This window comes from Sarcophilus harrisii, chromosome 3 (genome assembly GCF_902635505.1).
Source record: "Sarcophilus harrisii chromosome 3, mSarHar1.11, whole genome shotgun sequence".
NCBI classification, from domain to species: domain Eukaryota; kingdom Metazoa; phylum Chordata; class Mammalia; order Dasyuromorphia; family Dasyuridae; genus Sarcophilus; species Sarcophilus harrisii.
In genome coordinates, this window is record NC_045428.1 from 584303377 (window position 1) to 584321006 (window position 17630).

The 17630-nt window shown below is 43.8% G+C and overlaps 1 protein-coding gene across 1 annotated transcript in view; it reads left to right on the forward strand.

The window, feature by feature from the left end:
• Positions 1 to 17630, forward strand: part of PANK4 (pantothenate kinase 4 (inactive)) — a 37306-nt gene that overhangs the window by 4209 nt on the left and 15467 nt on the right. Inside the window, exons 2-9 of the mRNA XM_031962990.1 lie at positions 5426 to 5508; positions 6486 to 6700; positions 8385 to 8568; positions 9116 to 9208; positions 9526 to 9679; positions 10314 to 10495; positions 11315 to 11396; positions 12654 to 12754. Of these exons, the coding sequence (XP_031818850.1) occupies positions 5426 to 5508; positions 6486 to 6700; positions 8385 to 8568; positions 9116 to 9208; positions 9526 to 9679; positions 10314 to 10495; positions 11315 to 11396; positions 12654 to 12754 (1094 nt within the window). The remainder of the gene's footprint in view (positions 1 to 5425; positions 5509 to 6485; positions 6701 to 8384; positions 8569 to 9115; positions 9209 to 9525; positions 9680 to 10313; positions 10496 to 11314; positions 11397 to 12653; positions 12755 to 17630) is intronic.

A 17630-nucleotide genomic window follows, 5' to 3' on the forward strand; every position in this document is an offset into this window, starting at 1 on the left:
CCAGAGTCACCTGAGGAACCCGTGACAGCAGAGACTCCAACCCAGGGGTCCTGAGTCCCAGCCTGGCCGTCTTTTCACTCCCTGCAGTCATCCTAAGGCAGTCTCAAATCCTGAAGTACAAATGGAAGCCCCTTCCTCAAGGGCAGGAAGTTCTTTTGCCATTCTTGGTATCCCTGGCACACAGTGGGTGCTTAATAAATGTTCATTGACTCACTGACCCTTTCAAGAAGCAGATCATCTGAGATCTGCCTTTGGAGGCCAGAGGTCTCAAATTCAGCTCATTCGAGTGATTGATGGAGTAGCTGAGAAGCCACCAGTTGGAATTAGGGCTTTCCCTGAATGTCAAAGTTGAAGCACAGTTTTCAGAGCAGTAAGGATATATTTTTAGTTCTGGTTTTTAATCCCTCTTTTTAAAAAAAGTCTCCCTCTTCTTTACGTGTAATATTCTTGAGCTTGTTGCCAGGAACAAGTGATGGAGTTTGTTTCATTTCTTCAGAAGCCCCGATGTGAGTAAGAGCTCAGAGCCAGGGACCAGCCCAGCATACTGGTATGCCAGTATGGTCGTTCTCCCATCCCCATTGGTTTCTACCCTTTCGCTGCACCAGCCTTTATGATAGGATCAGAAAACCCGAGTTAGCGCGTCTGATGTTCTCGGCAAAGCTTTCTCATTTTCTCAAACCGAGGCCAGCCACGTTGATTCAAAGAGCCAAAGATGAGCCGGGACAATGTGTTTCACGGCACTGGCCTGACCCAAAAGGAAGGCAGAAGATTGGAAACCGAGGGGCTCTGATGGGTGGTCTTCCTCACAGAGCTTTTCTGAATCCTGTGTCTGTTGTGCGAGAGGCAGCAGGCAGTGTACCCGGACAGAACTGGCAGGAGACAGATGGAGGCAAAGTGGATTTCTCTTTCCAGGCCTAGAGCAGCCCCTGGCTGTCCATTTAATAGCAAACACTCCCTGTCCTCGGATTCCAAACAGGTCTTCATATGCAGGGATAGCAGTTATCCCTGTTCTGGTCCCCACGGTGCTGGGCTAAATCAGAGTGCCCAGCCTCGGGCTCCCCTTCATCTTGCTTGGCTCTCGTCTTCCACAGCTGATCCCCTGCCAGGTGCATGTGGTCAGAACTGCACAGGTCCTGTCTGGAGTACTCTGTGCATTTTTTTATTCACTAAGAACTTTTTGGTACGAAACGTGCTTTCCCTTTGAGTCGTTGGAGCCGTGATATCACGAGGTCCCTTGCGTCCCAGGGTGCTTCAGAGGCAGGCAGCTGGGGCTCCAGGGTGTGGAGGTGACCTTGTCTGCCTTACCCCCTTACCTGTCAAAGGGGGCAGTAATGGGGCTTCCCTCTCAGATTGTGTGGGGGTCAAGCACTCGACCCAAGGCACTTAGGAGAAGCTTAGTGAATGCTCACCCCTGGTCTCCCTCTGTGGTCACTGGTGCCTGTGATAATGTTCTGAATGACGGGAAATCTCTAAGTGACAGTGGTCGGCCGTGTGTCTGTGTCCTAGGTGACCAGGGTGGGGGGCAGGCCAAAGCCCAAAAGGGGAGATTGGGCTGGGGCCCCTCTGTGGAAAGGGGAGGAGGCCCCAGAGGACTTTGGGATGGACAGCTGTCCACAAGTGTGCCAGACCCTGGAAGCCTCAGTGAGGCAGGGCAGCTGCTGGGCGACGCTCAGCTTTTTGGTGGGTTGTGGGAGAGACCTTTGTCCCGGGGGACAGCCTCTGAGAGCCTCCCCAGCTCAGGTTCAGGGAGGGGGCCTGCCCCTCTGGACTGAGGAGCAGGTGCGAGAGCTCTGGGGATTTTCAGGGCTCTGCCACATGCCCCTTGGACTGGGGCTGTACATTTATAGGGAAGGTATCTTTGGGCTCAGCGGCCCAGAGCTGTTTGTTGTAGGAAGAATCCCCTAATTCACCCACTTCTCCGATGTTCTGGTTTACCTGACACTTGAGGGTGCAGACTTTCCGGGTGTGACTTCTGGGAGCAGCGAGTGTTGGAACCAGCCTGGGCTGTGACCCGGGGTCTCAGCTGGAGGAGCCAGTGGTGGATCTAACTCCTGTGCTCCTCCTGGTCTCTTACCCGCTTTAAAGAGCACAGGTAGTTTTCATCACTGCCTAGGAAATGGATGAAATAACAGTTTTTAGGAGTTCTTTGAATGAAACCATAGGTTTGACATCATTTGAGGAAGAGGGGAGATACAAGGACCATCTCTGTCTCATTACAAGACACTTGAGATGAAGGGGTGTGTGTGTGTATGTGTGAGAGGGAGGGAGGGGAGAGAGAGAGAGGTAGAGGGAGAGGGAAGGGAGAAGAAAAGGGGCAAATTATAAAGGAAAATATTTTGGTTTGGGGGCCATGTGTTAGTGCATGTTTGAGACTAAATTAGTATTCTAAGCATGCAAGCTTACTGAATGTACTTATGTATCCTAGGTCATTTAGTATCAAATTATAACGTGTTCTAGTAAAGTATTTAATCATTTGCAAAACAAAAAGTTATAAAATAACTTCTGATGCTTGCCAGTGTCACCACGATCACTGTGAAGTGTTTTTGAGGGAGAGGATTCACTTTATTTGGCCCCCAAGATCTGAACTCAGAGCAGTAAGCTGGAATTACAGGGCATCCTGGCTTGATGTAAGAACGGATGCCCCAGCTATTCAGCTGGGCAGGGGCAACAACCACTTCTGGACCTCTACAAGCTGATCCAGCCCTTCCTCCTCTGGAGAGTTTGTTCCATTCTTTCCTTCTCATGTCCTGGGCAAAAACCAGCTTCCCTGCAAGTCATTTTGGAATGTTCTTGTTTTAGTTCATAGAATCATGCTAGGGGGGAACCATTGCTGTGCATTTTTGGGAAAAACCCTTAGGGCGAACCCTTTTTGAAAAAAATCACCCCTTCCCCCTTTTTTTCCAAATTTTTTTTGGGGGGGGGAAATGGGGAAAGGGGGGGGGGTAGGGAGGGAAGGGGGAAAAAATTTTTTGGGTTTTTCCCTTTTAAGGGTTTTAGCTAAAATTTGGGAATTTTAGGAATTTTTTTTTGTTACCAAGAAAAATTTTCCAAATTTTTCAAACAAGTTTTTTTTTTTTTTTTTGGGGGGGGGGGGGGGGCCCCCCCCCCTTTTTTTTTTTCCTTTTTCTTTTTTTTTTTTCCTTTTTTTCCCCCCTTTTCCCCCTTTCTTTTCCCCCCTTCTTTTTTTTTTCCTTTTTTTCCCCCCTTTTCCCCCTTTCCCTCCTTTTTTTCTTTTTTTTTTTTTTCCCCCTTTTTTCCCCTTTTTCCCCTCCCCCCTTTTTTCCCCCTTTTCCTCTTTTTTTTTTTCCCTTTTTTTCCCCCCCTTTCCTTCCCCTTTTCCCCCTTCCTTTTTTTTTCCTTCCCTTTCCTTCTTTTCCCCCCTTTTTCCCTTCCCTCCCCTTTTTTTCTTTTTTTTTTTTCCCCCCCCTTTTCCCTTTTTTTTTTTCTTTTCCCTTTTTTTCTTTTTCCTCCCTTTTTTCCCTTTCTTTTTCCCCTTTTTCCCTTTTTCCTTCCTCCCCCCCTTTTTTCCCTTCCTCTTCCCCTCCCTCTTTTCCCCTTTTTCTTCCCCTCCTTCTTTCTTTTCCCCTTTTTCTTCCCCTCCTTCTTTCTTTTCCCCTTTTTCTTCCCCTCCTTCTTTTCCCTTTTTTTCCTTTCCCTTTTCCCCTTTTCTTTTTCCTTCCTTTCCCTTTTTCCTTCCTTTTCTCCCCTTTCTTCCCTTCCTTTTTCCCCTTCCTTCTTTTCCCTTCCCCTTTCCCTCCTTCTTTTCCCTTTTCCTTCCTTCCTCTTTTCCTTTTCTTCCTTCCTTTTTCCCCTTTTCTTTCCCCTCTTTTCCCTTCCCCCTTTTTCCCTTCCCTTCCCCTTCCCCTTCCCTTCCTTTTCCTTCTTTTCTTTTTCCCTTCCTTTTTCTCTCCCCTTCCTTCTTTTTCCCTTCCTTTTTCTCTCCCCTTCCTTCTTTTTCCCTTCCTTTCCTTTCCCCTTTTCTTCCCTTCCTTTCTTTTCCTTCCTTTTTTTCCTTTTTCTTTCCCTTCCCTTTTTTTCCTTCCTTTTTTCCCTTCTTTTCCTTCCCTTTCTTCCCTTTTTCTTTTTCCCCCTTTCCTTTCCTTTCCCCCTTCCTTTCTCCTCCTTCCCTTTCTCTCCTTCCTTTCCCTCCCCCTTTTTCCCCCCTTCCTTTTTTTCCCTTTTTTCCTTTCCCCCTTCTTCCCTTTCCCCTTCCTTTCCTTCTTTTTCCCTTCCTTCTTTTTCCCTTCCTTCTTTTTCCCTTCCTTCTTTTTCCCTTCCTTCTTTTTCCCTTCCTTCTTTTTCCCTTCCTTCCTTTTCCCTTCCTTTCTCTCTCCCTTCCTTTCTCTCTCCCTTCCTTTCTCTCTCCCTTCCTTTCTCTCTCCCTTCCTTTCTCTCTCCCTTCCTTTCTCTCTCCCTTCCTTTCCCTTTTTCCTTCCTTTCTTCCCCCCTTTTCTCCTTCCCTTTTTTTTTTTCCCCCTTCTTTTTTTTTTTTTTTTCTTTTTTTTTTAAATTTTTTTTTTTTTTTTTTTTTTTTTTTTTTTTTTTTTTTTTGGGGTTTTTTTTTTTTTTTGGGTTTTTAGGTTTTGGGGGTTTGTTTTTGGAAAAGGGGGGGGGAAAGGGTTTTGGTCTCCCATTTTTTTCGGGGATTTTTTTTCTTTTCAGTATTGTTTGAAGATTGGGGGTAGGATTTTTTAAAATTTTTTTTTTCGTTTAGGGGTTGGGGTTTAAAATTGTTTTTTTGTTTTCGGGTTGGTTTAGGGTCGTTAATCTCCCGTCTTTTGGGAAGCTCTTGCTTTGGATTTACTAGGTTCTATGTGCCTTGGGCTGGGGCTGGGGATATCCTCATGGAGCTTCCATTCTTCCCTTGAAAGATGATATTAAAACTTCATTTGGGTGAGCAGTTCTTTTGAAATCATTAAAAACCTCATTTCTTCAGCTGTGTGTGTTGGGACATTGGTTCCATTGGCAGCCAGTTCACTGAGGAAAGTTGTCAGTTATAAAGCTTTTCAGTGAAAACATTGGCAGTAATGTCACAGGGCCCAAGACAGAGACCCAGTTTTCCTTTGCTGGGGGGCAGTGTCGGTCTTTAACTCTGAAGTGGAGTGAGCCTCTGTCATCTGAGCTAAGTGAGATTGGAAGTGTTCTTGAATCATAGATGGGAATGGGCTGGACACCTCGTTCCCACCTTTCTGATCACCCAGAGCCTGCATTTTGTCCTTGGGGAGTGTGTGCATCCCCTGCTGCCATTCTCCTGCAGGAAGAGTGAAACGGGGGAATATATTCACACGTGCTTATCCCTTAGTCTACACGTTTTTAATTTGCAACAGAATAGTTTGTTTGTAAAGTAAGGAGATATTGAGAGTGGCTGAGAGATAAATGCTTCCCTGCCCTGGTTCTGAATTGTTTTTGATCTTTTTACCCACAGGTGGATCATTAACCAAATTGGCTTATTATTCAACTGTACAGCACAAAGTAGCCAAAGTGAGATCTTTTGACCATTCAGGAAAGGTAAAGACTTGAAGTTGGGCTGTCCCATTACAGTGTCCTTCTTAGCCCCTGCAGAACGCCCCCCAACCACAATTCACGGGCCTCTTTCCTTGGGCTTCCACGGGAGGGATGAGAAGCAAGGCATCTGCCACAAATGATAGTGGGTACCCTAAGGGGCTCGGAGTCAGCAAAGGCTTGACAGAAGGGGCATTGAGTTGGAGGAAGAGGGGTGAAGAAGGGCCTTTTCCAGTGTCTGGAGCTTGGAAATGGAGCAGGGAAATCCTGCTGAGCTGCAGCCATCCTGGGGCTGGCAGCATCCCCTGCCTAGCACTGGCTTCCTTTCTTCCTCCTCCTTCCCCTGTCCTGCATCCCAGCTCAGCCCCTTCTTGGACTATGGGGCCAGTGGGTTCAGGCAGGCCAGCTCCCCTGTTCTCCTTTCCAGCCTTCCTCCTTAGACTAAATGTTCCTTGGCCTGGTTGTCTTTAGGCACAAGTCCCTCCTACTTCCTACCTTAGACCTGAGGTGGATTTAAAGGTCCTGCCTCTATAACAGCTTAGCAGAGGAAAAAGACAATGTGAAAGAAATGAATCCCTAAGATCCTCTTGTATGATATGGAGACAGGAAGGTCCGAGTTCAAATCCTGCCTCAGAAGCTTACTAGCTATGTGACTGATCCAGTCACTTATCTGTGCTTCAGGTTCTTCATCTGTAAAATGGGAATGATGATAGTAATAGTGAGCAGGAGAATACTCCAGCTTGTTGAGAGACTGATGAGACAATCATCATGATAATAGCAGCTGGCATTGATGTGTCCATAAGATTTATGAAGCGCTTTCCCTGTGCTTGGTGACTTGATTCACCCCAGCACGCCTGGGAGGTACTTGTGGTCATTGTCCCCGTTTTACAGAGGAGATGATGTTTGGATCGTGCTTCCCAGAGCCTGAGGGGCTGCACACAAGCCTCCTGACTATTGCTGAAATGCTCTCATGTTTTCTGCAGGATGCTGAACAGGAGCACGAGACTCCCTATGAAATCTCGGTGCAGGAGGAGATCAGCGCACGACTGCATTTCATCAAGTTTGAGAATACCTACATCGAAGCCTGCCTGGACTTCATCAAAGACCACCTCGTCAACACAGAAACAAAAGTGATCCAGGCCACGGGAGGCGGCGCCTATAAATTCAAAGACCTCATCGAGCAGAAGCTGCGGCTGAAGTAAGTGGGGGGCTGGAGGGAGGCAGAAACTGGATTCCAGGATCTTGTTCTTATTGGGGCAGAAGTTAGAGACTGTACTTAAAATGCAAAGGAAAGGAATATCCCTGTGGTAAGCCTAGTGGTAAACTCAGCAGGAGACCTGGAAGCCAGTGATCAGGGTCTGCTGACGCCTTCAGGCTGTCCCTCAGAGCTGTCCCTTGGCACTGCTTCGGGGGCTGCTCTGGGGCCCTGATGGTGCCAGAGGAGCCTGGGAAGCAAATTGGCCATAAGTGCAGAGGCCCCTTGGTCGCCTGAGCTCACCCACCAGGGGTTTGTGACGGGCACAGGATGACAGAACAGTGTGTGTGACCTGTAGAGTAGGGGAAGGACTGAGCATCATGGGAGGGCTTGTGCTCATGGCCTGATGGGACGTCTTTCGGCAGTGGTGATTCGAGCTTCTCCCACTTGACCATCCTCTCTCTGATTATGGAAAGGGCTCTTACAGGGTGGAGAATTACTACAGCCAAAGCAGTCCTCACCTAATGATCAGGACGGTGACGATGAGCCACTGAATCCATAGTTTGGTAGGTTCTGGATGCTCAGACACAGCTTTTCCTGGAATCATATTCCTTTCTGTAGCAAGAAAGAAGGGGTAGCAGAGGCAGCCCATGTTCTGCATTGGTATCTGCTAAACATGAAGAAGAGCTAGGGGAAAGGCTTTCTCCAGAATTTTGGGTAGTTCCCCTATGGGAATCCATAGCGGGTCATGGGTAACAATTACACAGGATGATGGGGCAGGAATAAGCTGCAATTTGCTTTATGGCTGGGAATGCCCACATCAGGAATTTGCAGAGCCATTGAAATGAGGAAATAGTCAATGGGCTATTTGCATTTGAAATTACGTGCCTTAGTTATTGTATTTGGCATCTGCCCTTTAACATGGCTGGGTGAGTGGTTAGGATCTGGGCATGTTGACCTGGCCAGTTGGGAATCTAGCTGAGGGATGTGGGGGAGATCTGAAAGAGGAATTCTATGTGCAAACAAGAGAGAAATGGATTCTACTGCATACGGACCCCAATTTCCCTAGAAATATCAATCCCTGAGGTTAGAATCATGGGTACTATCCATGACTGAGCCAGTTATTCCATTGGAAAGTCACCAGTCTTCATGGTACCACATCATGGAAAAGCAAGGACATAGATTTAAGCCACAGAGCCATGTTCTTCGAAACATAACTTCTTTTAGGATCGAATTAGATAATTAATAGATAATAGATAATTGCATTAGAAACTTAGATTCTTGTTATCACCTCAGTGTGTCCCTCTTAAAAGGGGTCAGGTCCACTGGGTCAGTGCTCAGCAGGATTTAGAACGGCTCTTTTATATTCTGTCTGTCAATCTATTATTTATTTTTCTCTATTTAGTATTTGTATTTACCTGCTATCCACTCATCCATCTACCTCTCTCTTTCTATGTCATTTATTTCTCTTTGTGTTATCTCTAGCAAATTAACTATCTACCCATTCAGCCACCAAATCTGTCTTCCTTCTGTCTCTCTCTCCCTCCCTCCTTCTCTCCTTCTTTCTCTCTGTGTGTATATGTATGTCTCTCTCTCTGTCTCTGTCTCTCTCTCTCTCTGTCTGTCTCTCTCACACACACATAGTTAAGAACTAACCTCTTGAAATAGTGCTTGATTTCCTTTTCAGAGTTGATAAGGAAGATGTGATGACTTGCCTGATAAAAGGGTGTAATTTTGTGCTAAAGAATATCCCCCACGAAGCATTCATGTACCAGAAGGATGCAGATCCTGAATTCCGGTTTCAGACTAACCACCCTAACATTTTCCCATACCTCCTTGTCAACATTGGCTCTGGAGTTTCCATAGTGAAGGTGAGTGGAGGCTGCCGGCCCAACCCCTGGTTCATTAGGGAGAGGATGAGCTCGAAGCTCAGGGTTGCTCCAAGGCCCTTTGGTGGAGGGCATTGGCTCTATGATCTGGGGTAGAGATGCCCTTCTGTTGCCTAAGCCACGCTGGCACCCCCTGCCCTCCAGGCTGGTGGAGCTCCTGTGAGTTGCTGTGTGGAAAAGGCTGTTTCAGCTTGGAAGTACAGCGGGAAGCCAAGCCCTCGGTTCTCCATGACACTGTGGCCTTGTACCAGCTCAATGGCTTGTCTTGCCCAAACTGAGCCGTTGCTTGGTTCTGAGACCCAGGGTCCTTGCCTGGGGGGTTGGGGGTACCCAGTAGAGGGTAAGGGACTCGATCCCTTCTTTAGCTGTCTGCCTTTTCCTCCTAAAGCAAAGCAGCCGGTAGAGAAGGAGCCCTTTGGAGCTGCTGCCGGCCAGCCCCTGGCCCTTTTAGAGGCAGGCCCGGGCTCAGGGTCCAGTTGGTTCTCTTAGCCCAGCAGTGCTCACCAGACTCTCCTGTTTTGACTGCTAGGTGGAGACAGAGGACAAATTTGAATGGATTGGCGGGAGCTCGATTGGAGGCGGCACCTTCTGGGGGCTTGGCGCCCTGCTCACCAAGACAAAGGTAAGCCAAGACGAGGCCCTTGGGGCCTTCCTCGAAGGAAGGGGCGCTTAGAAGTAGGACTTCTGCAACTTATGGTGAGGTTTGTGGCCCTTCTCAGCCTGTGGCTGGGACAGCTGTCATTTGTCAACGCCTACGAACCCCCAGTTCTTTTCTGGGCAGGGCATTAGGGCAGGGCACTAGGGCATGCGTTCTTGAACCATGTTAAAGGTAGTTCAGACTAACATGAGTGTCCTGGAACATGAGAACAACTTGTGGGGCCTGTCCTTGATCCCCCAAATCTAGGTAAGCTCTTGATCTCCTGTTGTTTTTCCTTCTAGAAATTTGATGAGCTGCTGCATCTTGCCTCCAAGGGCCAGCACACGAATGTGGATATGTTGGTGCGGGATATTTATGGCGGGGCCTACCAGACCCTGGGGCTTAGTGGCAACCTCATCGCTAGCAGCTTTGGAAAGTCTGCCACAGCAGATAAAGGTACTGCCATTGGATGCGCTCGTCTTCCAGAAACCAGAGGCAGAGTCTGTACTGATTAAAGCAAATGGAGTGATGACTCAGGAGATTGTTAGTTGAGAATTATGTGCAGATGCAATTTCCTTCCCATCTGCTCCTTACAGAGCGCTCTGATTTATTTTAAAAAAAATTAGTTTGCTTGCTGCATTTCTACTTTGGTTACGTGGTAGAAATAGAAACCCATTAGAGTGCAGCCACGTAACTTTTTCCTTTCTTAAATTGAGGGCCTTTTTCATTGCGAGAGTTTGGGTCTGAGGCATTTGTGGTCAGAATTGTAGTTCCCCCATCTGCCGGTGCTGTCTTGGGGGAAGGGAGCCCTGTGAGAAACGTGGGGAAGTAGGCTGAGCAAGCTGGGTACTAGCTAGGTGGTCCTGGCCAAGTCATTGGACCTTTCTGAGCCTCAGGGGACACCAGGAGCCACTGCATCGCAGAATTATGAAGGAGATAGGGTGTCCATAGAAGGCTTTGCAAACCCTGGATGGTCAGTGGTGACCACCAGGGCTACAGCCTCTCCTAGAGCAGGACCACATCTCCCTTCATCTGAGGACAGAATCCCCACAGGGATCCTTTGTGCCAAGGTCTTTGTACTCTCTCATAGAGTTTTCCAAAGAAGATATGTCCAAGAGCTTGCTGCACATGATTAGCAATGACATCGGGCAGCTGGCTTGTCTCTACGCCAAACTCCACAACCTGGACAGAGTTTATTTTGGGGGCTTCTTCATTCGGGGCCATCCGGTCACCATGCGCACAATCACTTACAGTATTAACTTCTTCTCTAAGGTAATGAAGACTTAACCTCCCTCCTTTGTGATCTGGTACTGTGCTGGATTTGGGGATTCGTCCTTTACCCCCATCCCCGTTTCCTTCCTTGAATCCAGAATTACTGCCCAGGGAGTTGAGTATTTCCAAATAGATGGAGCAGTAGAGAGACTGAGGGTTTCTGGAGGATCCTTCTTTGGATTAGCTGCTAGTTTGAGGCCATCAAATTATTCACCTGGCACTCTTAGCCCTACGTGATTGAACAGAGTGGGTTTGGGGAAGCCTCAAGGGGCCTTGAAGCTGGGGTGTTAGCCAGCAGTCCCCTTCTTTCTGGTTTACTGCTCCTCAAATGAATCCTCTGGGAGAAGGACAAAGAGGCCCTCGTGTACTTGAGAAGCCTTCGGTGGGGAAGACCGGGGCCTTGCGTCTTGTGGGTGATGGCCTCAGACATTAGTGTGCCCTTTCTGGGAGATGGCATCGGCATTCAGTGCTCCAGTTGCTACCCTTGTGTGAGCCCTGTGTTTTGGCTGGCCCAGGCCAGTCTAGTTCCCAAATTAGAAACGTAGGGAAGTTGGTGATTTTGTTTTACAAACGGATCCTTTGCCTGGAAAAAAGATGCACCTTGGAATTTCTGTAGCTAGCAAACCCCGTGTTGCAGTTCAGACTCCCTTTGGCTGACGAGAGTCTGTTCTGCACAACTTTCCAGGCACACATTACGGACTGTGTGAGGCGAGGGACCCGCGGGTATTGTAGTGGCTCTAAACTGCCTGGGGAGCACAGAGTGCCCAGGCTAGCCGGCCGTCAGGGACCGTCCCAATGCAATGTTTCATCTCGTGGCAGGGAGAGGTGCAGGCTCTGTTCCTGAGGCATGAAGGCTACCTGGGCGCCATTGGGGCATTCCTGAAAGGAGCAGAACAAGACAGTGAGTAGGGGGCTGCTTGTTTTTTTTCCCCTAATTGGGAATGCTGGTGGATACAGTGGGATGGTGTGTGTCCATGACGCCATGAGACCATCGTGTCCTGGGCGGTGTGGGCTGGGGCCAAAAAGGCCGCCAGCAAGGAATAGCTGGGCTGCTAACGGTCATGGTTTGGCTGGGTTTTTAAAAAACCAAACCTCCTCCTTTTCCTGTCTCTACTCTTTGAGTTAAATGCAGTGGGTAAAACTTGGCCATCTTGTTGTTTGCCTGTGCCAATGATATCTTCCTCTAGAGGAGGGGAAAAACAAATCTTTGAATGTGATTATTCCAGAGGGACCAGGATTAGAATTTGTCTAACACGTTCCTGTGTTTGGCTTCGCCAGGATTGCCGAGGGCTTTGTGTCTCTGTCTGCCCTTTCTTGAAAAGGAAACCATTGGCCAAGGAAAAAAAGAATGACAGACATTTCTTCTGTCTGCTTCTTCTGTTAGCTGCCTCTTTTCCTTTTTCCCAGTCTTGAGCCCTCAGTTACCTTTCATCCTGATTCTGTCTGATTTTTTTCCCACTAAAGTTATAAACTGCTTCTTAACCAAGGAGTACATTTTAAATGAAACCAGCAGTGTGTCCTACCTACAAAATACAGAGAGAACTTAGTTTCACTGTGGGGTATCTTATTTTCCCAGAAACTGAAAGAGCCATTGTTTTCAGAGCTTAAAGATAAGGCTGACTACCAACCTCTGTAATGTCCTCCCTGTAAGCTTCCTGATTTAAATGCAACAGGAAGTTTTCTCGGGGCTCATTTATTTTTCCAACATGAAGAATAAATTTTCCTACATTTAACCTTGTTCTAAAGAAACCTGGCTCCTTTGACGTTCCCTCTAACAGGGCCAGCGACAGGTGGCTGGTAAAGTAGGTAGAATACTAGAGTCAGGAAGGTGCTTCCTAGCTGGGTGGCTCCGGAGAAGTCACCCCAACCTGTCTGCCTCAGTTTCCTCATCTGTATAAAGAATTGGAGAAAGCGACAAACTGCTCTGGATCTCTGCCAAGAAAACCTCAAGTGGGGTGGCAAGTCAGAGATGATTTAGAAATGACTGCTTCCCAGCCCCACCTCTTCTGAGCCCAGACTCTTTGGGGCTTGTAGAAACTCCCACGGGTCCTAGTTTGAGAAAGCAGAGGGTCTTTCTGCTGGTCCGTGCCCCCTGAATGGGGAGCCTGTTCTCAGAGCCCTTATGTTGAGGGACTTAGCACCTTCCTTTGTATTCCAGATCCCAACCAGTACAGCTGGGGAGAGAATTACGCTGGGAGTTCTGGTCTGATGAGCACATCCCCGGAGCTGTATCCCATGCAGAGAAACCGGAGTGGCACTGTGAGTCCTGGGTGCCAGGGGAAGCGGGGGCAGCCCTGCAGGGTGTCCGAGGCAGGCTGGCCCGAGGCTCCTCCTGTGGTCACCTCTCTGAGCTTCCAGTAGGGAGGGGGCTCATGACTGCGCCGGCTCCGGATAGTCTTGTTGAGCAGCAGAGGATTTTAGGAATCGAGCACTCCTCTCTTCAGGCTTGTGCTGTGGGGGTCCCCCACTTGGAAGTGGAGTGCTTAGGTATTTTGAAATGATCTCGGCCTCCCTGTTTTTAAGGCACTTTCCTCATCTGTCTCCAGAAGTTAGCTGCAGCATGACAGTCTTTGGAGCTAGTCAAGCTTAGAAAGAAATAAGATATGTCGCTGTCATCCTTGACCTTGGGGAGGGTCTAGAAGGGTGCAGGGTCTGAGCCTGCCAGAAAGTATCTGTCTCAGACAGCCATATTGGAGGGAACAACACTCAATAGCAGGGAACAGAGTGCCCCTGTAAGAGTGCTTGGGCTGATTCTCCCTTGGTGGAGTCTTTGTCATTTCCTCAAGTCTAAAGTGACCTTTATCATTTCTCAACCTCCTGTCATTATATCTCCTCTCCTGACAGCACATCCCTGGGCATAATGCTTTGAAAACTCTGCCCACTGCTGTAGTCACAGGAGATATCATCATTTCTCAGGTTTGATAAAAAAAAAAAAAATCTCTCTAGTCTCAATTGATTTCCCTGTATAGACAATAGGGAAGAAACATCAGTCTGGCCATGTTGAAAACTTTCTTATTTTTAATTATTTTTTTTTCAGTTTGAAATTTTCTTCCTTCCCCACTAGATTGTCAGAAAACAAAATCCTTTTATAGTTATGTATAGTCATGCAAAACAGTTCTGTATTAGCCATATCTAAAAAAAAAAAAGAGAAGAAAACTTGCTTCAGTTTGTGCTCCAATTCTCATTAGATGAATCCTTTGGGTCCTTTGGAATTGTGATTGATCATCATGTTGATCACAGTTATGAAATATTTCAAAGTTGTTTATTTTTGTAGTAATATTGTTAATGTGTAAATTATTCTTCTGTTTCTGCTCACTTTATTTTGCATCATTTTATACAAATCTTTTCAGGTTTCTCTGAAGTCATGCCCTTCATCATAGCACAATTGTATTTCATCGTAATCATATATCACAACTTGTTCAGCCATTTCTCAATTGATAGACATGTTCTTTACCACCCCAAGAAAAGCTGCTGTTTTTATACATTGATGTCTTTAAACTATAAAGCTAGTACAAGATTGAATAATAATGGTGATGATAATTTTCCTTGTTTCACCCCTGGTCTTATTGGAAACGTTTCTAGCTTGTCTCCACTATAGAAATGCTTCCTCTTGGTTTATCCAGATAAATAGAGCTTTTCTTAAAATGAAAAGCATTATTTCTATATTTTGTAGTGTTTTTAATAGGAATGGACATTGTATTGTCAAAAAAATTTTTTGATCTATTGATCTTATTTTTATTGCTTTTGTTATTGATAGGTTAAAAAAAATAGATTTTTTTTTTTCTAGTTTTGAACCAGCCCTGCATTTCTGATATAAATTCATCCTGGTTACATAGTATATGACCATAAGACTATAATCTTGTTAGTATTATTTAAATTTTTTTCATCCATATTCACTAAGGTGATTGGTCTGTAGTTTTTTTTCTCTGTTTTTATTTTTTCTGGTTTAGGTATCAAAATTATAGAAAGAATTTGATTGAATTCCTTCTTTACTCATTTTCTAAACAGTTTGTATAGTATTGGAATTAATTATTCCTTAACTGTTTAGTAGAATTCTCTCAAATCTATCTTGTCCTGGATGCTTTTTCATAGAAAGTTCATTTATGGCTTGTTCAACTTATTTTTCTAAAATAGGGTTATTAAAGTATTCTCTTTCCCCTTCTATTAATCTGTGCAGTTTGTATTTTTAAAAATATTCATTAATTTTGTTAAGCTTATTTGCTTGTTAAGCAAGGTAGCACAATGAAGTCAGGAGGACCCAAGTTCAAATCTCACCTCAGACACTCCATACTTATTTGCCATGTGACTCTGGATAAGTCACTTAACCCCAATTGTCTTCTTCCACTACCCTCCCCCCAAAAGTAGGTTCAGTTTTATTGGAATATAGTTAAGAAAAATAGCTCTTAATAATTGATTTTATGTCATATCCATTATTTGTGAATTTACCTTTTTCATTTTTAATACGGTAGTTTGATTTGCTTTTTTAAAAAATCTAATTAACCAATGGCTTGTCTATTTTATGATTTTTAAAACAGCTTTTGGTTTTATTCAGTTTTTTTTTTGTTTTTTTTGTTTTTGTTTTTGTTTTTTTGTTTTTTTGCTTTCAGTTTTGTTAATCTTGCCTGTGATTTTCAGGCAAGTTTTGTTTTTTTGTTGGGGGGGCTTTAATTTGTTTATTCCCTTATAAATCTAATTTGTTGAATAGCTCTTATTCTTTTTTTATTGAATATATTACCACTTAGAGATGTAAAATTTTCCCATACCCACTGCTTGGCTGTATCCCATAAGTTTTGGTAAGTGCTTATTATATCTTTAATGAAATTATAATATCTATGATTTTTTTTAACCCATTCTTTTTTTTAGGATTATGTTTTTTAATTTCCAATTAATTTTTAATCTGTTTCTAAGATCCTTTATTAAATATACTTTTTATTGATTTAGAAAGTGGTGATTTTAATATCTACTTTTCTGCATTTGTTTGTAAAATTTTTGTACCCTAAAAATGGTCAGGTTTTTTGAACGTGGCATGCCTAGCTGAGGAATGGGTATTATTGCCATTTAATATTTTCCAGAAGTCTATCTTATCTAACATTTTAAAATTCTACTCAGTTCCTCAACTTCTTTTTTGTTTATTTTATGATAAGATTTATCAGGTACGGAAGGTAGAAATTGATGTGCCCCACCATTACAGTTTTTCTATCCACTTGTGACTGACTCATTTAGCTTTCCTTTAAGAAGTTAGGTTCTATGCCATTTGATACATATGTTTTCAGCATTGATGTTAGCTTATTGTGTATAGTATCTTTTAGTAAAATGTAACTTACATGTTTACTCCTTTTAAGTAGGTATGATTTTAGCTTTTGCTTTCCCCAAAATCATGACTTCTACCTCTGCCTTTTTTTTTTTAAACTTCAACTGAAGCATATAGATTCCATTCCAGTGCCTTTTTTTTTTTTAAACTCTTATCTTTTTCAAGTGTTTTCTTTCTTTTTTTTTTTTTTTTTTTTTTGGTCAGCAACATAAATTCTTCTAATCTATTCTGATATCCTCTTCCATTTTATGAGTGAGTTAATACCATTTACATTCATAGTTATAGTTGCTAATTGTATTTCCCTCTATCTTTTTCTCATTCCTATCCTTATTTTCTTTACTTTGTTCCCTTTTTAAGAGTCTACTTTATTTCTGACCACTTTCTCCCTTAATCTACTTCCCCTTTTATTCTTCTCCCCCTGTTCTTTTCCCTAACCATTTCTCCCCTACTTCCCTGTTGGAATAAGATGAATTTTTGTACCAAACAGTATTCTTTTCTCCTTGAACCAGTTCAAATGAGAGTGAGGTTCAAGGGTTTCTCTCCCCTTCCTTCACTTTCCCCTACATTTTACGCTCTTTTCACTCTACATTTACGTGAGAATTTTTCCCATTCTTTCTCCTCCCTCTCCCTCTTTCCAGTCCATTCCACTTTCATATCTTTTCATTTTTTTCTTCTCTTTTTAAGATCATCCAACCCATATTCTTTATCTAATTAGACTTCTTGTAAAAGTCCTGGTGATGATATTTACATGTATCATAACCCCATATAAAAATGTAAACAGTTGAACTTTTTTTGCTCCTTATAATTTCTTACTCATTAATCACTTTATGTTTCTCTGGAATCTCACATTTGAATTTCAGATTTTCTATTCAGCTCTGATCTTTTCATAAGGAATTCTTGATAGTCATCTGTCGCTAAATAACCATTTTTTCCCCCATAGGATTGTACTCAGTTTTGCTAGGCAAGTTAATTTTGATTGTAATCCTAGATCTTTTTCTTTCTGGACTGTCCCTGTTCCTTTAAAGAATGCTAAACTTGTATGATTCTTACTTTCTTTCTGGCTGCTTGTAGTATTTTCTTCTTGACCTGGAAACTGCATTTTGGCTTCATTTATTCCTGGGAGTTTTAAATTTGAGGTTTCTTTCAGGAAGTAACTTGTGGATTCTTTCAAATTCTATTTTGCCCTCTAGTTTTAAGATATGGTCAGTTTTATGATTGCTTGAAATATGTCCAGGTTCTTTTTTTGTTCATAGCTGCCAGGTGGTTTGAGGATTCTTAAATTATATCTCCTTGATCTATTTTCTCAGTCATTTTTCTTATGAAATATTTGACATTTTCTTGTATTTTTCTAGTCTTTTGACTTTGTTTTATTTCCTGATGGCTCATGGAATCAGTTTCCATTTGACCAATTCTAATTTTTAAAGAATTATTTTGTATTTCTTTTACAACTTTGTTAATTTTTTATAATCTTCTTGTGTTACTTTCATATCTTTTTCAAATTCTCCCTCTACCTTTCTTTATTTAGTTTTTTTAAAGTCTTTTGTTTTTTCTTTTTTAAAAAATTTCTTTAACTCTCCTAGGATTTCTTATTGGGCTTGTGTCCAATTTGTATTTTTTTTTTCTTTGATGCTTTGCTTGTAGATATTTTCAAGTCAATGTTTTCTAAGTTTGTCTCTTGAACTTGTTATAGTAGCTCCTTATGGTCAGGTTCTTTTTTTGTCTGTTTGTTTATTTTTCTAGCCTCCTTCTTGACTTTGGACTTCATGTTAATTGGACTCTGCTTACCTCCAGGAGGTGGGGAGGACGTTTGGCTTGAGTGTATGT